General features: G+C 40.0%; 1 protein-coding gene across 3 annotated transcripts; it reads right to left on the bottom strand.

Moving 5' to 3' along the window:
• Positions 1-591: 591 nt before the first annotated feature.
• cmya5 (cardiomyopathy associated 5) lies at positions 592-20,796 on the bottom strand. 3 transcript variants are annotated; one of them, XM_088994262.1, is made up of 14 exons: positions 20,283-20,729; positions 19,205-19,844; positions 16,611-19,109; positions 14,354-14,449; positions 12,713-12,931; positions 12,580-12,602; positions 9,146-9,270; positions 8,884-9,078; positions 7,094-7,240; positions 6,882-7,029; positions 5,430-5,563; positions 3,464-3,581; positions 1,380-1,556; positions 592-1,307 (listed from the first exon to the last, which is right to left on the bottom strand). In XM_088994262.1, exons 1-14 carry the CDS (start codon positions 20,399-20,401, stop codon positions 1,058-1,060), a joined length of 4,890 nt encoding a protein of 1,629 aa, XP_088850388.1. In that variant the 5' UTR covers positions 20,402-20,729; the 3' UTR covers positions 592-1,057. The 3 variants fall into 3 exon arrangements, with proteins under 3 accessions (XP_088850388.1, XP_088850389.1, XP_088850390.1); XM_088994263.1 differs by having other exon boundaries at positions 8,944-9,078; XM_088994264.1 differs by lacking the exons at positions 592-1,307; positions 5,430-5,563 and having other exon boundaries at positions 1,417-1,556; positions 20,283-20,796.
• Between the last annotated feature and the right edge of the window lie 11 nt (positions 20,797-20,807).

The raw sequence follows: 20,807 nt of genomic DNA, 5'->3' as shown, positions 1-20,807 counted from the left end.
CAACGTGTTTTTTTTTTGTCTGCGGGTGAGCAGCGGCAGCCATTCGCGTCAGGGTTCACTCTACCCGGAAGTAACACAGCAGCAAAGTTATGAAAGGAAGAGGAAAGGAAAGAAAGATGTAGAAAAACAAAATACAGTAGCTGCTGGAAAGGCATCCACCCTCGCGGCGCTATCTTGAAGTAAAAAAACAAACAACTAAATAAATAATATGACAACACAAAGACAGTCATTCATTCTTCAGCACTTGCTGTATCCTCTGTGACATGAAGCAGTTAAACTAAATTTAATCAATGAATAAATAAAAAATCAATTAATGAAAAATAAACAGATAAATATATAAATAGATGGTTGTAGATATAGCTAAATAAATAAGTAGAAAATAAATACACAAATAAATGAATTAACAACTAAATAAATACCCAAACAGACTTACAAACAAAAATGAATGAAAAAAAACGACATTAATAAATGAATACATAAATACATAAATCAATAAATGAAAAACAAATAAATAAATGAATAGATAGATATAGGTATAGCTAAATAAAGAATTGGAAAACAAATACACAAATAAATAACCAAATACAGTACGCAAGCAAAGAAATTTATGGACACTAAAATTCCCGTATACAGTATTGTAGTGCCACTTTGTGTTCAAACTTGGTAATGCAGATTAAATCAAAACTTCAGCTGGGCAAATAGAAAAATTAATAGAGAAATTAATTAATCTCGATGATACCTGAATTTCAATAGACAAAGAAAAGACATTGGAACTCAGAATCCAAAACATATAATTAATCACGTTTTAAAAGAAATCATAAAAAAGGTCATATTGAAAATAAGATAAAGTGTTGCACTATGATTCCTTGATAGATTCAAGCAGAACAAGAGGCTTTAAATTATTCATTTTCAAACATTAGAATTTAAAGATTGCCATGAAAACAGAACCATTAACAAAGCAGTACAAAAATTGTATGCTGTCTAGTTCAATCAAGTCCACGGCATTTTGACGAGTGCTTTTGGGTGACAGCGAGCTTCCTCATCATCAGCAACCTCTTTAACCTTGGGCAAACTCTGGCACCTGCGGCACCATACTAACCTCCAATCGACCCGGCATGTCCATGGCCAGAACCGGATGGCACGGCGCGGTAAAGTTATGCTTAAAAGAGCCCATCAACTGACCCGTTAGCACATTGTAGAAGTGCAAACGACCACGCTGGTAGTCCAGGAGCGTGCCCACCCGCTCGGGCGACTCTATTACAAAGATCCTGGACTGAGCGGCACCGTGGAGCATCTGATACCTGCAACTAAATAAAGCAGACACTTCGTACACACAATTTCAATAGAGAATATAGCAGGACTTTTGTATTTCCACGTACCCGGATAGTGATGGGATGCACTGTAAACACCATGAAAGCTTGTTTTCCCCCAACGGGCACTTTCTCCGGGCTGAGCTGTACGCTACCCCAAGCCTGTAAGCTGCACATCCTGACACCGTGGTCTCCCAGTAGTGGTGACCCCTCGCTGGTAATAACTCACCTCTGATGGACGGGATCCTGGAAGTGAGAAAATACACTCAATGGATGTTTTTTACAAAGACACATAAAAAAGGAAGTGAAAAGAGAAATAAAAAGCTTTCATTCTTCTGGGAATTCTTTCTACGTGGATGGGAGTGTGTCTGTGGTCAAAGGTTACCTACCAATGACGGATATGAGAGAACCTGCCCTGCAATCATGGCTCCATTTCATTCCATATTCAATTGCTTTTCAATCAAATATACAGTGATACCTCGGTTTACGAACCCCTTGACTTACGAACTTTTCGGTTTACAAACGTTACATTTATCAACATTTTACCTTGGCATACGAACCATACAACCTTTTTCCGGAGCTGCCTCAATGAGTGATGTGTCGTTCGTGAACGAGCCCGTTCTTCTAACAACAAAATGGCAGCTGACTGTTTTTGTCCTCTATTCCCCGCCCCCAGCCTTCGGTTAAAGCCACGTGATTGGTCAAGAACGAAGCAGTGAGGGCGGTAGTAGTTTAAACATTAAAGAGACAGGCAGACGACAGTGAGAGAGTTTCAACTTTGATAGTTCAAAGGCAGAGTGTAGACTGCAAGGTTAAAATATCCCATCAATCTGGCTCCACAAACAACCCGCACAAGCCGTGTGTACACTATTTCTTTTTTTTCAATTTCTTTAAATAGTGTACAATCATAAACTCCTCCATTTCTCAATGTAATGCGTTACATGGTCCCAAAAGAACGCCAATGAAAGTGTTTTTGCAAAAAGCTGTCAACCCAGCTAAACAGAACACAATTGATGAGGAACTAGATGCAATTATCACAGAGAAAGCACCTAAAAGGGATCATTCCTCAACATGGTGAAAGAAGAAGGTTACGTTCCTCATCAAGTGTTTAATGCTGAGGAAACCGGCCACTCCATTCCATCAAGCCATCAACGGCCATCACAAAGGTAAATAAAACGACTTTATTACAATACAGTTTATTTATTTAACTATAATACCATAGTACATTTATTATACATAAAATAAGGTATATTTTATGTAGTTTTAAGGATTAGAAAATTAGAGAGTATAACATTATGTTTTATGGGGACCTGGGAACGGATTATTCTCATTTTCATGGTTTCCTATGGGAAATTAATTTTTGGGATATACACTTTTTGCCTTACACACTCTGTCTGAGTGACAGAGGGGGACCAATTAAGTTCATAAGCCAAGGTATCACTGTACCCCAAAAACGCTTTCATTGGCGTTCTTTTGGGACCATGTAACGCAGGGGTGTCAAAGTCATTTTTTGCCGCGGGCCACATTGTAGTTGTGGTTTCCTCTCGAGGGCCGTTATGAATTTGGGGAACCCATTAGAATGTTTAAATCCCTTCAAATATTACATATAGAGCACACAGCAAATTAATGAATAACTCGTTTTCAAATCTGAAGTCAAGAATAATGACTTTTATTGTGGTTGACATCCAAAAATATGACATTTTGGCTCAGATTTTAGCAATCATCATGGAATTTAACAAGTTTGATTTGCTTTCACGGGCCGAAAAAAATGATGTGGCGGGCCGGATTTGGCCCGCGGGCCTTGACTTTGACACCTGTGATGTAACGCATTACATTCAGAAATGGAAGAGTTTATGATTGTACAGTATTTAAAAAAAATGAAGAAAAAAAAAGAAATACAATTCAATGCATTCCTTTTCAATATTAAATTAATTCATCCATCCATTTCACTATGGTTACCAATTTATTATTTTCATCACTGTAGTGACAAAAATAACACATTAGTTAGTCAGTATTAATCATGACTGAGATGAAACATCTGGATATTTACTGATATCTTGCAGGGCATCATATGATATGAGTTTGACCATCTTGGCAGAAAAAAACAATCACAGTAGGTTGAATCTTTTTGGACGTCCAAAATATTTGCTTACTGTTTTTCTGTGGATGAAATGCGTTGATAAGCATTTTGGGACAAGTCAACAGCCATTTGGTCTTCTGACACCACCAGAGCAGGATGAGCTGAAGCTTCCAGCAACTGAAACCTTGTTGCTGAAAACAATCAAATTGTGGTTTTATTTTAGTTTTTATGTCACTTCTTTCAGCTGCAAAGTACGGTGCTGCGATTAAGTTATACTACCGAATGGCCTCCAAGTAACATACGCCACCTCCTCTATTCTATAATTCAGCATCAGTATTGACACCTATTTAAAGGACAACCGACGTCTGCGGACAAGTTGTGTCCATAATTTTTAAATGGCTTCAAATGACTTCTACTGAGCGTATTTTACAAAAATTCCACCGCATATAGCTATATTTTACGTCTTAAGACTCGCGCTGAATATTCCGGAAGTCTTGTTTTTGAGTTGGTGACGAGTCCGTATGTGACATCACTAAAGGAATGTCCCCTGACCGAAAAAAAGACATTGTAGCAGTCCTTCCATCACGTCAATGTATTTTGCTGTATTGTTTGGTCTGAAAACCTTGTGTTGCACCCAAAAGCCACCAGAAGAGGGTGTCCAAGCTCCATATAAGGAATTTATCCGCCTGTGGAAACGGAGGTGGCCACAGGAGGTCGCCATTTTGTGCCTCTTTTCTGGTGATCCGTTTCTCCCCAATGTTGCCTCAAAATGGCATGGAATAAATTCTTTAATCGATTGCAAACATGTATGCTTTCCTCTTCAGAACTATTTGAATCATATTCATAACTGGAGGTGTAACAAGAAAGCATATTCTCCGAATCTGAAGCCATTGTTTTTCATTCTCAAGCAATGCAAGACGTTTTGGCGTGACTGCGGGCAGGACTTTCTGAATATGCCCAATTCGCAGCTCAATGTTTTGCAGATTTTGGACACTAAGTCATTTTTATTGGTGTTTTGCATTTGACTAAAAATATCATGCGTGTTTTGGGTATTTTAGATGCTATAAAACGTTTTTCTGATGTCAGTTAAGAAACAAAAAAAATGACATCGGTTGTCCTTTAAAGCACCTTTAATTATTAAGAGAAGCACTGTACAGTACAAATCTAATCGTGTCATTGTTTTAAAAAACCAGAGTAACAGCTGTCCCTGAAAAGGTTAATAATTACATGTCCTGAGATATTTGTTGGGGTTATTAACTTATTCACTGCCAGACGTGCAAAAATGTGTCCACTCCAGTGCCAGGGTTTTTGTCATTTTCACTCAAATTCCAAGACCCACAGAATATTGCGTTTTAGGAATACATAAACATTCAATGCAATGCAGCAGAAGAAACTTTAGACTCTCGACTTTCATCAGAGTTAATTCCAAAGTTAAATGGGTCTGGAGTTATATGAGGTGCAAGTGGGGGCAGCTGTACAAAAGGCAAATGCTGCGGAGGAAAAAACATTGCCAGAGGTCTGACCAAGCTTGAAACACACTGCCATTCCCGAATAAATTCGGGAATGACAGTGAATGAGTTCTGAAAAGTGGCTTGATAAATTCACCTGTATTTTTTCTTTTAATTTATAAACATTGTAATAGAAATAACACAGCGAAAACAAAAAGTAGCCAATATTCACTTATAAATGAAATGTATTATTATGATTATGATTATGATTATATTATTATTAGTATTGATGTCACTTTTTTTTTTATGCCGATGGGTATAATCCAACCCGAAAATGTATCAACGAAGCTCAGCTGTCCGTTTTCAAAACTCCGCTAGCTATATACAGTATGTAATAATATATAAGTGTTTATCATCAAAGTTTAGAAATATTATTGTCAAACGACTGGAAATATCTGTCAGCACAATATAGAATGGGCAGGGGTTGGAGTGGGTGGGAGCAATCATAATAAGATAATCTTTCAAAAATCGGTCAGCACTCATGCAATGTGCCATATAGAGGATGTACAAGGAAATGACTTGATTTGGAACCTTTGGTTGAAATGAGAGCAGCCTCGCTTTGTTCACTGGCTCCAGCTTCATTCACCGCTTTGATGTAAAACAGATAATTCTCATTGGGCTGAAGCCGAACTCCATATTCGCAGCTTTTTATGCCAGTGATTGATCTAGAGGAAGAGGAAGAGAATATGTGCGTCGGCACACGCATACACACACTGTTAAGTGCTGTGCAAAATCTTGAAGCCACCACAATACTTGTGGGTTTCAATGACATTTATTTTCCAACAGCAGTCATTTTGAAAAAAAGTGCCAAGAAAGCCGAAAGCAATGCTATGAAGAATTTCATTCCATTTAGGTTGCTCATCAAATAAAATCATCATCGTCACCACAGACTTGAGTAGAATTTGTTACAGGACAACCGACACCATTTTTTTGTTTCCTAACTGACATTAGAAAAACGTTTTATAGCATCTAAAATACCCAAAACGCTCGGCCAGTTCGAACAGAAATCACATTGTTCCTCCAGCTGCAATACGGACAAGATTAAACATAATTTAGTTGCAATCGGAACCAATATCCTCAATGTGAATATCTCTGTTGGATCCCATTAGATTGGGCGGCGATACCGGATGTTGTGGCCTACTTAAAGGACAACCGACGTCACTTTTTTGTTTTTTAACTGACATCAGAAAAACGTTTTATAGCATCTAAAATACCCAAAACACGCAGTATGATATTTTTAGTCAAATGCAAAAACCAATAAAAATGACTTAAAGTGTCCCAAAACTACTTCAAAATGACCTCGGAAATGGAGAGTTTCAGAAGGTCCCGCCCCCTTGTTCGTGACGTCACACCAGGACGTTTTGCCTTGCTCTAGAATCAAAACAATGGCTTCAGATTCGGAGAAGATGCTTTCTTGTTACTCATCCAGTTATGAATATGATTCAAATAGTTCTGAGGAGGAAAGCATAAATGTTTGCAATCGATTAAAGAAGTCCTTCCGTATAAATTCGAGCCGTCCTGACTTCAATGTTGCTCACAGAAAATGCACAAGATGGCGCCCAAGCGCCGTTGGAAATGGGCTGATTTGTCTGCTGGGAATTTGTGTCAACTAGTATCAAAGAGCAGTCTTGGTGCAACACATAACGATTCACCATCGCATTATTTATGTGTTTTCCTTCTAATTTCGCCATCAACACGGATCAACATGAAGTTTTCAGACCAAACAAAGTACCCAAAATGCATTGTGTGTCGCTTTCTCTGTCAGGGGCGTTCCTGACGTGACGTTACGTCAGGAACTCGAAAACAAGACTTCCTGAATATTCAGCGCGAGTCTTAAAACGTAAAAAATAGCTATATGCTGTGAAATATTTGTAAAATACACTCAGTAGAAGTAATTTGAAGTGATTTTACAAATTATGGACACAACTTGTCCGGAGGCGTCGGTTGTCCTTTAAATAAGGACAGAAATGTAACATTGCCCACCTAAGCCCGTCTCCTTCCAGCTCATACTGGCGACAGTATTCCAAGATGAAACTCTGTCCAGGACTCTGTTTTGCCGGGTTCCATCTCAGCATGGCTGAATCCCACGTGACGGTGCATCGCACGCTATCCATTACGGGCACTGACGGAGCTGTAAAATGCCCTCCTTAGCTATAACGTCTGCTTTCGTGAATCCATCAAGGTGTGCGACTGACCGGTGGAGAAGACGAGCCTCTCGCTGGGGAGAGAGCAGCCGGTGTAGTTAACAGCCATCACCCAGACTTTGTAAGCCTTATCAGGTTCCAGCTCTTCCAGGACGCAATAACTCTCTTTCACCGTCACGCGGTATTCTTCGGCTACAGCTGTGGACAACACACCTCAAGTTAAATTACAACTCAACAATCATTATTTGACCGATAATAATTTGGATAGGCGGTTACCGCTTTATAAGGGACCAAAAGTAATGGGACAATTGGCGACTGTACCTAGTAGGAACGAATGACTACCAAGGAAATGCTTGATTTGACTGCTGACGAAATCAGGATGACCGCTGAAGTGTTGCAGCCGATATTATCTACTCGTAATCAGCCACAGGCTTCAGAACTCATCGGATGGCGCCGCACAGTGCCAATGTACAATAATCCAAAATACACTGCAAAATAAACAAAAAGTTTGATTTCTATCAAATATTTGTCCCATTACATTTGATCCCTTAAATATTGGTGGTATACACCTTTGCCCTGACTTGCTAAATAGGGTAAAAAAAAATACGGACGGACGGGGAGATAGATAGATAGAGAGATAGAGAGAGATAGATAGATAGAGATAGATAGATAGATAGAGAGAGATAGAGAGAGAGATAGATAGATAGAGAGAGAGATACAAAATAAATAAACAGATAAATTAATACATAGCTAAAGAAAATATAGCTAAATAAAACAAATAATGAATAAACAGGTCAGTAAAATAAATAAATGAATACACACAGAAGTAAATAAAAAAATAAACAAACAAATACATATATAAATTGCGATGTAACAAAATAAACAGATAGGTAAATAAAAAATAAATACATACATAAATAAACAAAGAGATAGATGGGTAAATAAATAAATAAATAAATAAATAAATAAATAAATAAATAAATAAGAAAAACATGTAAACAAATCATTAAACAGACAAATAAATACATAAACAGATAGCTAAATAAACATAGCTAAATACTAAATGCATAAATAAACAGATTGGTAGGTAAATATATGAATTAATTCATACATAAATACATAAATAAATATATAAATGGAGAACTAAATACATTATCTGATTTTCAATGTTACAATTGTAAAGTATCTATTTTAAAACAGATTATTTTCTTACAGACAGTGTATTTTAGGTGTTCAATTACCTGACATGTTTCGGCGTATACTTCCGCCATCGTCAGAGTGTCACGGATGTTGTTGTGATGCACCTTTTTTCAGCTGGTGTTGCTATGAGGGCGTGACCTACCTGTCAAATCTGACAGGCAAGTCACGCCCCCCGCTGTCCGCTCTTCCCTCCAGGGTACTTCTCCAGGTGGTAGAGAGCATGTAAGCTCCCTCATCCCTGTTGATGGTCCTTGGTTCTCGCTTCCGGATTTCAATGGCCTCCCTGATCCAGCGGTGATGTTTGTTTTCTCTACCCCCTGAAGCAGTATCCTGGAGGGACGAGCGGACACCGGGGGGCGTGACTTGCCTGTCAGATCTGACAGGTAGGTCACGCCCTCATAGTAACACCAGCTGAAAAAATGCACGTCACAACAACATCCGTGACACTCTGACGAAGGCGGCGAAACATGTCAGGTAATTGAACACCTAAAATACATTGTCTGTAAGAAAAGAATCTGTTTTAAATTAGATATCAAGGATGAACTTAATACAACAATTGTAAAGTATCTTCCGTAGGTGATCATTACATTCGGTGAAAGGTTACAAAAAATAAATATAATACTGCATGAGTAATTCTTTACATTCTATTTGTGTATATGGATTGGGGACACTTGAGCAAAGTGTCTCTATAGATTGTCCACCTCCTTGTGGCTCCTCCATGCAGTAGACCTGGAAGCACTCGATGACGTCCCCAGGGTTGATCATCCAGTAAACGGCAACGCTGGCACTGGTAGCTGATCCCGCCTCCTGGGGCTGCAGTGTGGGCCTCTGAGGGGCTGCGGGGCAGAGCGGGGACACATTTACTACGTTGACCCATTACGGTGCACACGTGCTTCCGCGCACCTGGAATTCTCGTTCGTTGCGCCAGCTGTGGGCTGGAAGCGTTGCCTTTGGCGTAATCCTCGAACACCAGCAATCCCTTGGAACCCATCTCCAGTGACATGGTTGACTCCAAAGCTGCCTTGAGCCTGACCACACAACAAGAAATGCCTTTTACATTGTCACAAAATGTTTTTAGAAGGCCGATTGATATTGAATTTCTTTAATAATATTAATTACCATCCAATTTCTTGGGTTTGGGAATTTTGTTTGTGTTAGCTGTAAACGACAGTGCAAAAGTGGGGCCTCGGGTTACGAACACCTTGCCTTACGAATTTTTCGGTTTACGAACGTTAAATTTATGAAAATTAAACCATGGCATACGCACTACTTTTCGGGCTACACATGGAGCACCGCCCCACCACGGCTGGTGGAGTAATCTTCGGCGGAAGAACACCAAACCACACGACAGAACAGCGCCCCAGCCGGCCTACCTTTCCACACCCCCTTTCTTTGAGTGCACTGTCGATCGTCTATAAGGATTTTTTTACGGATACTTTTGCTGTTATGGGACCGAAAAAGACCCCACCACAGGCTTGTGTTCAGCCGAAGAAGACACAAAACAAAATTACAGTCGATGAGAAGAAGGAGATCATTGAGAAACACGAACGAGGTGTGTGTTTGTGTGACTTAGCAGCCCAGTACCATATGCTAAGTTAACCATTGCTACCATCCTTCGGAACAAAGAAGCTTTTAAAGGTGCTTGTGTTGCTAAAGGTATTTCCGTGTTATCTAAGCAACGGTCTCGGGCAATAGAAGAGGTTGAAAAACGTCTGTTAATTTGGATTAACGAAAAGCAGCGAGCCGGCGACAGCGTGAGTGAAGCAATTATATCTGAGAAAGCATCTCGAAAGTTCGCCGTTTATTGATACAAGGGATTATTCCTCAAAATGGTGAAAGAAGAAGGCTATGTTCCTCAGCAAGTACTTAATGCAGATGAGACCGGCCTTTTTTGGAAAAAGATGCCTAACTTTCATAACACAGGAAGAGGAGTCTGAACCCCATTCCATCAAGCCATCAACGACCATCACAAAGGTAAATAAAACGACTTTATTATACAGTGCAGTGTATTTCTTTCATTACAATACAATAGCACATTTATTATACATAGAATAAGGTATATTGTTTGTAGTTTTAAAGGTTATTTAGTTGAAAACCTGGGAATGGATTATTCTCATTTTAATGGTTTCCTATGGGAAATTAATTTTTGGGATACACACTTTTCGCCTTACACACTGTCTGGGAACCAATTAAGTGCGTAAGCCAAGGTGCTCTGAAAATTGTAATTACGTTTTTGCATCAGAGATGCTTTCACACTTTTTTTTGTAGCTGATTTCAAATCTGCCCACATTTTGTCTTGAGCATAACAATACTAGCCATAACATTATTAACAATATACATGTAATATATATATATATATATATATATATATATATATATATATATATATATATATATATATATATATATATATATATATATATATATATATATATATATATATATCAGTATATATTTAACTCATTCACTGGCAGACGTGCAAAAATGTGTCCACTACAATGCCAGGGTTTTATCATTGTCACTTGAACTTCAGGACAGAATATTTCAATATATCACTTTGCTGTGAAATGTAAATTTCTCCACTGTGAGACTAATAAAGGCATATCCAATCCAATCCAATCCAATATTGAGTTTTAGAACTACATAAACATTCATTACAGCATAAGAAACCTTCGACTCTCTTCTTTTATAAAAAAAAAAACGTGTTAATTCCTAAATTATATGGGTCTGGAGTTATATAAATACAATAATAAATACAAAGCAAATACATATATATACATATATACGTATAGGCAAATCCAATCCAAATCCAATCCAATATTAGTTTATAGTGCTTTAACAACAGCTGCAGCTGGAACAAAGCGCTAACATGAATAAAGGGAAATGCTGCCCTCTTGTGGAAATAAAAAAAAACATTGCCAGATGTTTGACCAGTGCCTCCGCAAGAAAAACAAAAACCCGAACAAATTCAGGAATGGCGCTCTGTCATATTTTCAATTCCCGAAGAAATTTCTGAACGGCAGTGAACGAGTTAAGATAGTAATTTTGATGAATTATGGTTTAGTTTCAGCAACAGGTGAAAGTGCTTTCTGAAACATCAAATATACAGTAAATTACAATGTAGTCAAATCCATATAACGCAAAAATAAAAATATCTCAAATAATTTAACTTAATATGCTGTGGGGGGAAAGAAAATGTTTAAAAAAAAAATCTGCATAAAAAATACATTTTGAGATACATACATAAATCCATCTCGGATTTAAATTTGTTCATGACCAGCGTGATAAAAACATTTCATCTTTGCACTCTGTGTTCAATGAATCAGAAAAATTTGTTTCTCTTTTTGAATTAAGCATCTGGAATAAATACATTGGATGCTTATATATTGAGCAAATTGATTGATCATCCAATGATTTGGCAATATCGTATTCTCAAAAGAGCTTTTGCCAGAGTTCTTGCACTGGCTCTTGGACTTAAAGGACAACCGACACCATTTTTTTGTTTCCTAACTGACATCAGAAAAACGTTTTATAGCATCTAAAATACCCAAAACACGCAAGCTGGTATTTTTAGTGAAATGCAAAACACCAATAAAAATGAGTTAAAGTGTCCCAAAACTACTTCAAAAGGACCCCCGTGATGCCGACTTTCAGAAGGTCCCGCCGCCTTGTTGGTGACGTCACGCCAGGACGTCTCGCCTTGCTCGAGAATTAAAACAATGGCTTCAGATTTGGAGAAGATGCTTTCTTGTTACTCATCCAATTATGAATATGATTCAAATAGCTCTGAAGAGGAACGCATAACTGTTTGCAATCGATTAAAGATGTCATTCCGTGTCATTTTGAGGCATCTGGACTGCAATGTAGCGTCCCCGAAAATGCACAAGATGGCGCCTAAGCTCCGTTGGAAACGGGGTGATTTTTCTCCTGGGAATTTGTATCAAATAGTAGTCTTGGTGCAACACACAATGATTCAACATTGCGTTATTTATGTGTTTTCCTTATAATGTCGCCATCAACACGGATCAACACAAAGTTTTCAGACCAAACAAAGTACCCAAAATGCATTGTGTGTCGCTTTCTCGGTCAGGGGCATTCCAGACGTGACGTCATGTCAGACATCGTCATCAACTCAAAAACAAGACTTCCTGAATATTCAGCGCAAGTCTTAAAGCGTAAATTATAGCTATATGCCGTGGAATATTTGTAAAATACGCTCAGTAGAAGTCATTTGAAGTGATTTTACAAAATTATGGACACAACTTGTCCGGAGGCGTCGGTTGCGTGTTTTTTTAGCACTTGCGCACTTCATTCGCATGACCGTGAAGGCATATTACCTTGCATGAATGTCCTCAGGCGTCTGGAGAGAAAATAAATGGATGAGACATGATATCAGATAATTAACTGATCCTTGGAAAACAATCTTGTAGCTTGTACACAAATCGTGAGCGATCAAGCCCGGAGTCATACCCGAGCGTCCGTCTCAGCTTCTCTGGCCGTGGTATCCAAGGTGGCCTTGGCCGAGTCGATGCCCTCCTGGAAGCAGACAATCTGGTCGTAGAGCTGCTCCAGCTTGACCTTCTTCTCCTCCTCCATGTTAACGGACATGTCGTTGTATTGCGCCATCACCAAAGCCATCGTCTCGTCATTCTGCGCCTGCATGGCTGCCTCGGTCTCAATACACTGGTGCTGGATGGCAAAGGAGCGCGGGCGGACCGCGCGAGCTCGTGAATGGCGCACACTCGTTAATCAACCAAAGTTTGACTAATCGTGTCTGGGCACAACATGAGGGAAGCATGGACAATCTAAATGACATCAGTTACAAGATTTGCATTATGACACTCGTTTTTTCAGAAAATGTGGGATGTCAATACAAGGCGCCAGTCAATCGACTGCTTCTGCTATTACAGCTGTGAAATGAAAGCGGCTGACATCCACGACATTTATCATCATTTCTTTTCATAATACAAATTTAGAAGCTGATATAGTAAAGTTCTGGCTGCTATGAATAATCCACATCAATAAAAGGGTGACTCATTAATTATTTACCCTATTGGAAAGAAAATAATAAAGTACTTGAATAACTCATTTCATTCAACTGGGGGAAACTTTGGCCTACTTTTGTGCCATGTTTGAGGTTTTTTTTAATGGACAGGGGGTCAATACTAGAGAAGAAAAAGTGTTTAAAGTGAAGAAGTGAATTCATGACAGTATGTAAATGTTTTGTTCATATACTGGTATCTATGTTAAATTTCTACTGCATATATTACAAATATAAGTCCGCTTTTAAGAATTTGGTCATTGATAAACCAGGTGTAAAAAAAGTTTCCGAGCAAATATTTGAAATTACCATATTTTTTGGAATACACATTCAATCAATCTTCTTCTTCTTTTCCTTTCGGCCTTTCCCTTCAAGGGACTCAGTGTCAGAGTTTTGATTGGTATGTTTGTTTTGGCCAAGCTTTTACGTCGGATGCCCTTCCTGACACAACCCTCTGTATTTATCCGGGCTTGGGAGCGGCACAAGAAGACTTATGTCCCTTTGTGGCTCCAGAACAAATGAAGATGCTCAGTAAAAGGCTCCCAAACACAAAATGGTCATCAGAACAGCGACATTCAAAAAAGCAAAACTATACTCACCATTTGACGACATTAAATGAATGACATATTTTAAAAACCTTTTCCATACATAAGGTGCACCACAGTTTCAGGGGCACCTTCAATGAATGACATATTTTAAAACGTTTTCCATACATAGGGCGCACCGGATTATGAGGCGCATGGTCAACTATTGAAAAAGATCTTTTCTTTTAGGTGCGCCTTATAGTGCAGAATATAGGGTATTTTTAATGTTACATATTAAATTGATACATTTGCATTGATGAATTACCTTATTCAAAAAGTATTCATCATTATTGATCAATTATCATGTATTTACGTGCATTAATTTATTTGTGAAAAATTATTAAAAAAAACATTTTGAACCACTTTTTAAGGGGCTGGAGAACAGCAAAATTCAAGCAACCAAAAGGACGCACCTGATGCCTGCTGGTCTGGATTAAACAATAAAGCCCCCATATTTAGCCCATACAGTAAATTTTAAATCTGTACCTCTACAGAGTGGTAGGCCAACTCCAGCTCAGACACCAGGTCCTCAATGTTCTCAGACCTCTCCTGAAGCTTGGAGATCCAGTCACTCAATCGCTCCTATTACATGGCAGAAATTCAACATCGAGTCATTCATTCAGTCAGTCATTTCCATGACTCTCCGGAAGTAGATGACTTAAAGGACAACCGACACCATTTTTTTTGTTTCCTAACTGACATCAGAAAAACATTTTATAGCATCTAAAATACCCAAAACTGATATTTGACTGATATTTTTAGTCAAATGCGAAACACCAATAAAATGACTTAAAGTGTCCCAAAACTACTTCAAAATGACCTCTGAAATGGCGAGTTTCAGAAGGTCCCGCCCCCTTGTTCGTGACAACATGGCAGGACGTTTTGCCTTGCTCTAGAATCAAAACAATGGCTTCAGATTCGGAAAAGATGCTTTCTTGTTACTCATCCAGTTATGAATATGATTCAAATAGTTCTGAAGAGGAAAGCATAAATGTTTGCAATCGATTAAAGAAGTCCTTCCGTATCATTTTGAGGCGTCTGGACTCCAATGTAGGTCAGAGAAAATGCACAAGATGGCGCCCAAGCTCTGTTGGAAATGGGCTGATTTGTCTGCTGGGAATTTGTGTCAACTAGTATCAAATAGTAGTCTTGGTGCAACACACAGCGATTCACCATTGCATTATTTATGTGTTTTCCTTCTAATTTCATCATCAACACGGATCAACACCGATGTTTTCAGACCAAACAAAGTACCCAAAATGCATTGTGTGTCGCTTTCTCAGTCAGGGGCATTCCTGACGTGATGTCACCTCAGGAATCGTCACCAACTTGAAAACAAGAGTTTCTGAATATTCAGCGCGAGTCTTAAAACGTAAAATATAGCTATATGCGGTGGCATCTTTGTAAAATATGCTCAGTAGAAGTCATTTGAAGTGATTTTACAAATTATGGACACAACTTGTCCGGAGGCATCGGTTGTTACCATGGTTTTGTTACCACGGTTTTGTTACCACGGTTATTTGGTCTCAGAAAATGTTGTTTGGCTTTGAGTAAATGTGCAGATGTCGTACCGATTCGAGTTACTGCAGGTAAAACGATATTAGTTAAAGACACGGCTGACCCAGTGTTGACCCTGCCTTTATCAACAGATCACAGTTCAGTCAGTCGCCACTCGATGGCGCCACATAGGAACTTTTCCAGCGATCAATGACATGAATGTGCGCATTTTACTTCCAGAAGCAGCATGTTTGGGAAAAAATTCACAATGAAAACTTGATGTCATCATGAACAGTCAACACCATTAAACAATTGGACATCTCTGCGGTTATAATGTGCATTACATCATAATGCCAAAATACAGTGTTTCTCTAAGACATAAGAGACACCATCTTGAGGAATTATTCATTGTAACCTTGAGCAGCTTTATCGTCAGAATAAAGGCTGTCTCACCATGACGAATGGCACTACGAATCCCTGTACGATGCTTAAAGTTCTCAAACTTCATCAATCTCGTCATCAATGGACACCGAGGTTTCCCCTTGACAATATCAAGGATATCAAGTTGCCGTGCTTTCTCTGCGATTATTTTACCTAGTTCCTCATCAATTGTGTTCTGTTGAGCTGGGTTGATAGCTTTTTGCATTAAGTGTACAGATGGCTTGTGCGGGTTCTTTGTGGAGCCTGATTGATGGGATATTTTAACCCTGCAGTCTACACTCTGCCTTTGAACTACCAATGAAGTTGAAACAAGTCCAAATTTCACTGTTTTCTATCCATTTTCTCACTCTCTCTCTGTGGTCTGCCTATCTATTTTTATTTGCAGCTCTGTGTTCTTGACCAATCATGTGCAAAGCGCTTTAACCAAAGACTGGGGGCGGGGAATAGAGGACAAAAAAAAGTCGGCTGCATCTATATTTATTTGCAGCTCTGTGTTTCTCTTAACCCCCCCCCCCCCACTGCTGCATTCTTGACCAATCACGCGTGCGGCTTTAACCACAGACTGGGGGTCGGGCCTATTGGGCAAAAAAACTCAGCTGCTATTTCCTTGTTAGGAGAACGGGCTCGTTTGCAAACAACACATCACTCATTGTGGCGCTCCGTCTGTATCCCGAAAAATAGTTCGTATGCCAAGATTAAATTCTCGTGAATTTAACGTTTGTAAGCTGAAAAGTTCGTTAGCCAAGGCGTTCGTAAGCCGAGGTACCACTGTAAATAACATCAATATACCCAAATGATTTCTTACCCTGATGTCCTCAAAGGCTTTGTCCACCACAAGCACCTTGTGGGCATCATGGTCCCCACAAGCACAGTCGTTCTGAGACAGCAAACACTGACAGGTGAGACAGAACCAATCCATCCCCTGAAGCTCAGCCGCCAATTGGGCTTGCCGGTGCTCCTCTGAATCGATGATGTCATAATCAGCCTCGATAAGATCTTGGTCTTCAAACACACCCACTTTCCTCTTCTCTTCTTCATACTCAGTCTCCCAAACAGAAACGGACAAGGTTTCCTCTACATTTCTCTGTACTTCAGCTTCGGCTAGCTTGTCGATTTCCAGTTCATTAATCATCTCGTAATCTCGAACGTCTTCGGGTGTCTCATTTTGAGCATATTTTTCATCTGCGATTTCTCTGTTTAGACCAATCTCCTGATCTGTGCTCCTGGAGTCACTTTTTGGAACAATGACTTTCTTTTTTTCGACGGTATCTGGTTGTAGTTTGTCAACAGATGAGAGAGATAAATCTTCCTGTGGTGCATAGCTTCTCAGAGGGGAGAAAAAGCATCCCTCTTTGTCAGGGTCTGCCATCCGTTCTTCCATCTCTGCCTTTTCATCTGAAGGTGAAGGAGTGGCCATCATCTTCAATGTTTCCAACTGTCTATTCGGTTCTTCCAGCTGAGGCTTTGGTATTGCTTCCATGATGTCATGATCAGATGCTGTTCGATGTTCACCTTGTGTTGTGAGATCACGTCGGGTCACTGTATTACTTTTTGCAATGTTCTCAGAGAACGGACTCATGTTTATGTCCATCTCCACAACCTGGCCTTTGGGGACAAAGACAATCAATTCGTCGTCCATTTCAGTCCTTTGGGAGTTGGCCTTGTTGTCTTTTGAAAGTGTCTGGTTCTTAAATTCAATCGTGTCACGCTGCAGCTGACCTAAATCTCTCTCTTGTTCTTTAATTTTGGTCTTGACCTCCAATCCCTGATCAGGAACAAAACATGCCGACTCTTCTATGGCAACATCGGGCATTGTTTCTGCTTGTGGAAGACTCGTTAGCTCCTGAAGATCAATCTGAACCTTAGTCCGCTTCACTTTTTCACCAGCTGCCTTTTCGGTTACCTTCACAACTGCGTGCACCATGGGCTCACAAACAGTGACAAACTCAATTGCTGCCAGCCGCTCAGACTCAAGCTCCTCTTGATTACATGCCGAATTCTCTTCCAGTGTCTCTGTTACAACTGATCGTTTATTCACTGTTTTGATTGCAGGGATGTCGACCTGGCTGTCCTGATCAGTAACTACCACAATAGGAGTCTCACCTGGGGCCTTCTCACGAATTTCACCTACTTTATCTTCTTGTTTAAGATTGAGGAACGTAACGGTATGTGGCATCTCACATTCCTGTTCCTGTGTTTTGGGCAGTTCTTGGGTTTTAGTCATACTTTGATGACAGACTTGCTTACTTTGTTGGTTCTCCTCTCCTGTCTCTACTCTTAAGTTATTAAACACTTGAGGTAAAGTGAAGCCGTAGGGAGTTCCATCTTGAGCTTGCATCCTTTCCTTCTTTGGCCTCTCCTTGTGAATGGAATCAACAGGAACAGGTTTCTCTTCCGTATACTCAGAGTGGTATAACTTTTCTCTCTCCATGTCTGCAACTTTCTTGTCAGACTTTGCTCCTTCTGAATCTCCTAAAACTGCAGTATCTGTAACTGCTTGTTTTGCAGACTGCGCCTTGATGTCGTTTTCTTCCTGTTCCACCGCTCTCATTCGAAACCCTGTCATTTCAAACTTATTCTGTGACCATAATTTTCTCTTTTCCTTTTTATCTTCCACCGAGTCAATCGAAAGGTCCACTTTGGGGGTTTCTTCTTTCAAAATGAACTTTTCTACATAGCCATGTGCATCCTTTGAATCCGACAAATGTTTCCTTGCTGATTTTTTAGAAGTCACGCTTTCTACCTCGGAATATTCTTTGTAGCTCTTTCTCCTCTCACCCACGGCATCAGCATAAAGGTTAGTGTACATGAAGGACATGGTGGTAGGTTCTTCCATCAGAATGGGGTCGATGATCTTAGGGGCCCCGGGGGAGATATAAATAGGAGTGAGGGTAGTTTCTTCACTTCCAAACAATACTGAGCTGCTCTCCTTGGCGCATCTCCGGCTCTCGCTTCTTACTCTTGTTTTTTCTGCTTTTTGCTCAATGGCATTAAAAGGATCTCCTTCTCCCGAGAACACCTCATCCGGATGTCCCCCAACTATCTCCTTTTCTGTCACAAAGACAAAGGAGTCTTCTGACACAAAGGGGCTGTCTATGACCAGCTTTGCAGGCATTAATCTCATTTTGGATTCCCTTACACATTCTTTCACCTCTTTTTGAAAGGGTGGTTCTTTTTGTCCCAGAACCGCCTCATCCACCAAGGTAAACTTCTCAAAGTAGTCAATGTCTTTGGAGCCATCTTGCGGAACTGACGCGCGTTTCAGTTCATTTTCGACTGAAGCCCCAGTGTCATTCTTTGAAGACTGTTGATCAGAATTATGGAATTAATTAAAAGAGTAAGTGCCATAACAATATTTTATTGGACAAACAAAATTATGTAATAACTACATAAGCCTACCTCATTGCATTCCATTGTTTCCATATTCTGAGGCGAGCCAAGGTTCTGTGCGGTCACGGTGTGAATTTGAGACCTGATCTTAGAAGTTTGGTCAAGATAAGGCAAGATGTCCTTGAGTTCTGTGCTCTCCTCTTCATCCACTGTGGAAGGTTTGGATGGGACCTTGATGTTAAGAATCTCATACCCCTCTGAAATCAAACTCACCAACTGGTGATCATTGTTTTCGATTTCTCCCAAAGCCATCTCGGTTCCTTTCTTTTGCTCTTTGACATTGGGAAGTGACACCTCTGCCCTTCCTGCTCTCTCCACTCCAATACCCGAGGCTGACTTTGAACTCCCATACCTGTTTAGCCTGTTCCTGAACCTGCCGCTCCTTCCTGACCTTGTTCTCCTGCGGACTATTTTGTCCTCATCAAAGATGATGGTGACTTTCCCAGCGGTTCCCTGTGACCCGTCTATGCTCCAGGCCCCAGAGATGGAGCTGGTCTCAGAGGCCCAAGGAGTAGAGCAGCGACTGGAGGCCGTTTCCCAAACAATACCGCTGTCCTCACCCTGGATTGTCACCATGGAGAAGGACGGCTCCACCATCAGGAACTGGAGTCTGGGCTTCACGGACTGATCTTGGACAATTTCCCGTAGACTATGGATGAAAAAGATGTTTTTGAAAGCTGATGTTTGAACCTCCCAAAGGAAGGTCCTACACTGGGATTATGTGTGAAAACCTCTGACTATTGAGTGATGCAATGGGAAAGTTCAGGATAAAATGTGCAAGGACTCAAAGACATAACAGGGGTGAGGATGTAGAGGACTCAGTGATAAATGTGGAAAAAAAACTGGCACTTAAAGGTTTCTCTAAGTGCATTAACTCTTTGGAATGTCAGATTTTAGCAGGTCAATAAATGTTTTACTAATTCAACAGTAGTCCTGTCTCAGGCAACCTGGATTATGCTCTCCCGCCACTGAATTTTTAATAAGGAAATAGAAAAAGTTGAAACTGCACGAATAAAAGTTATATTATTCACAAAGTTAATTGACAGCAGTCATGTTTGTATTTGGCCCAGTTGGGTGTGTTAATCACCTGTTTTGCAATTCCTCTATCTCATCCTCTTCCTCGTTCTCCTGGATGACATCGGAAGCCTCACACTGGCACTCTGTCAACTCCATCCTCTCTGGGTCCAAATTTTCACATTCTTCCATAATACTTGGTGTTTATTGTTTTTTTCCCTCTTTCAGTTGTTCTTGTTTTCAGCCAGTCTTGAGTTCAGCTTTGATGTGTTCCGTTTGTGTCATTCCAAATGAGGAGGGGGCCATCTGACTCAGCTCAGAAATAGACGAAGTGGGAAAGAAAAAGAGGGGGGTGTGTCGAAATGAAGGTGGTCAATCTCACTGGGCGAAAATCGGGCTCAAACATTTGAAAACATTAGCTACATTCTTTAAAATGTGAGCAGCAATCGAGGCTAACGTACAGTTTGTGGACGTCAATGTGTACTAAATGAATTGCAGCTGGAGTCGTGTAACTTTAAGATCAAAATCCCCTTTGCTAAATATAGGCCATGTGCTGAAACATTACTCCCTCGTCTCCCCCCTTGATGTTCTTGGCAAT

Source organism: Hippocampus bargibanti, linkage group LG04 (assembly GCF_051943395.1).
Source record: "Hippocampus bargibanti isolate YZ-2025 linkage group LG04, ASM5194339v1, whole genome shotgun sequence".
In the NCBI taxonomy this organism is placed as follows: Eukaryota; Metazoa; Chordata; class Actinopteri; order Syngnathiformes; family Syngnathidae; genus Hippocampus; species Hippocampus bargibanti.
This window is presented reverse-complemented; position numbering and strand designations above follow the sequence as displayed.

Coding starts and splice junctions, on each gene's coding strand:
- cmya5 (XM_088994262.1), bottom strand. CDS start 20,401: ATGGAAGAATGTGAAAATTTGGACCCAGAGAGGATGGAGTTGACAGAG. Junction 9,079..9,145: donor GCAACGAACGAGAATTCCAG/GTGCGCGGAAGC, acceptor TCTGCCCCGCAG/CCCCTCAGAGGCCCACACTG. Junction 7,241..8,883: donor TCCATATACACAAATAGAAT/GTAAAGAATTAC, acceptor TGTTGTCCACAG/CTGTAGCCGAAGAATACCGC.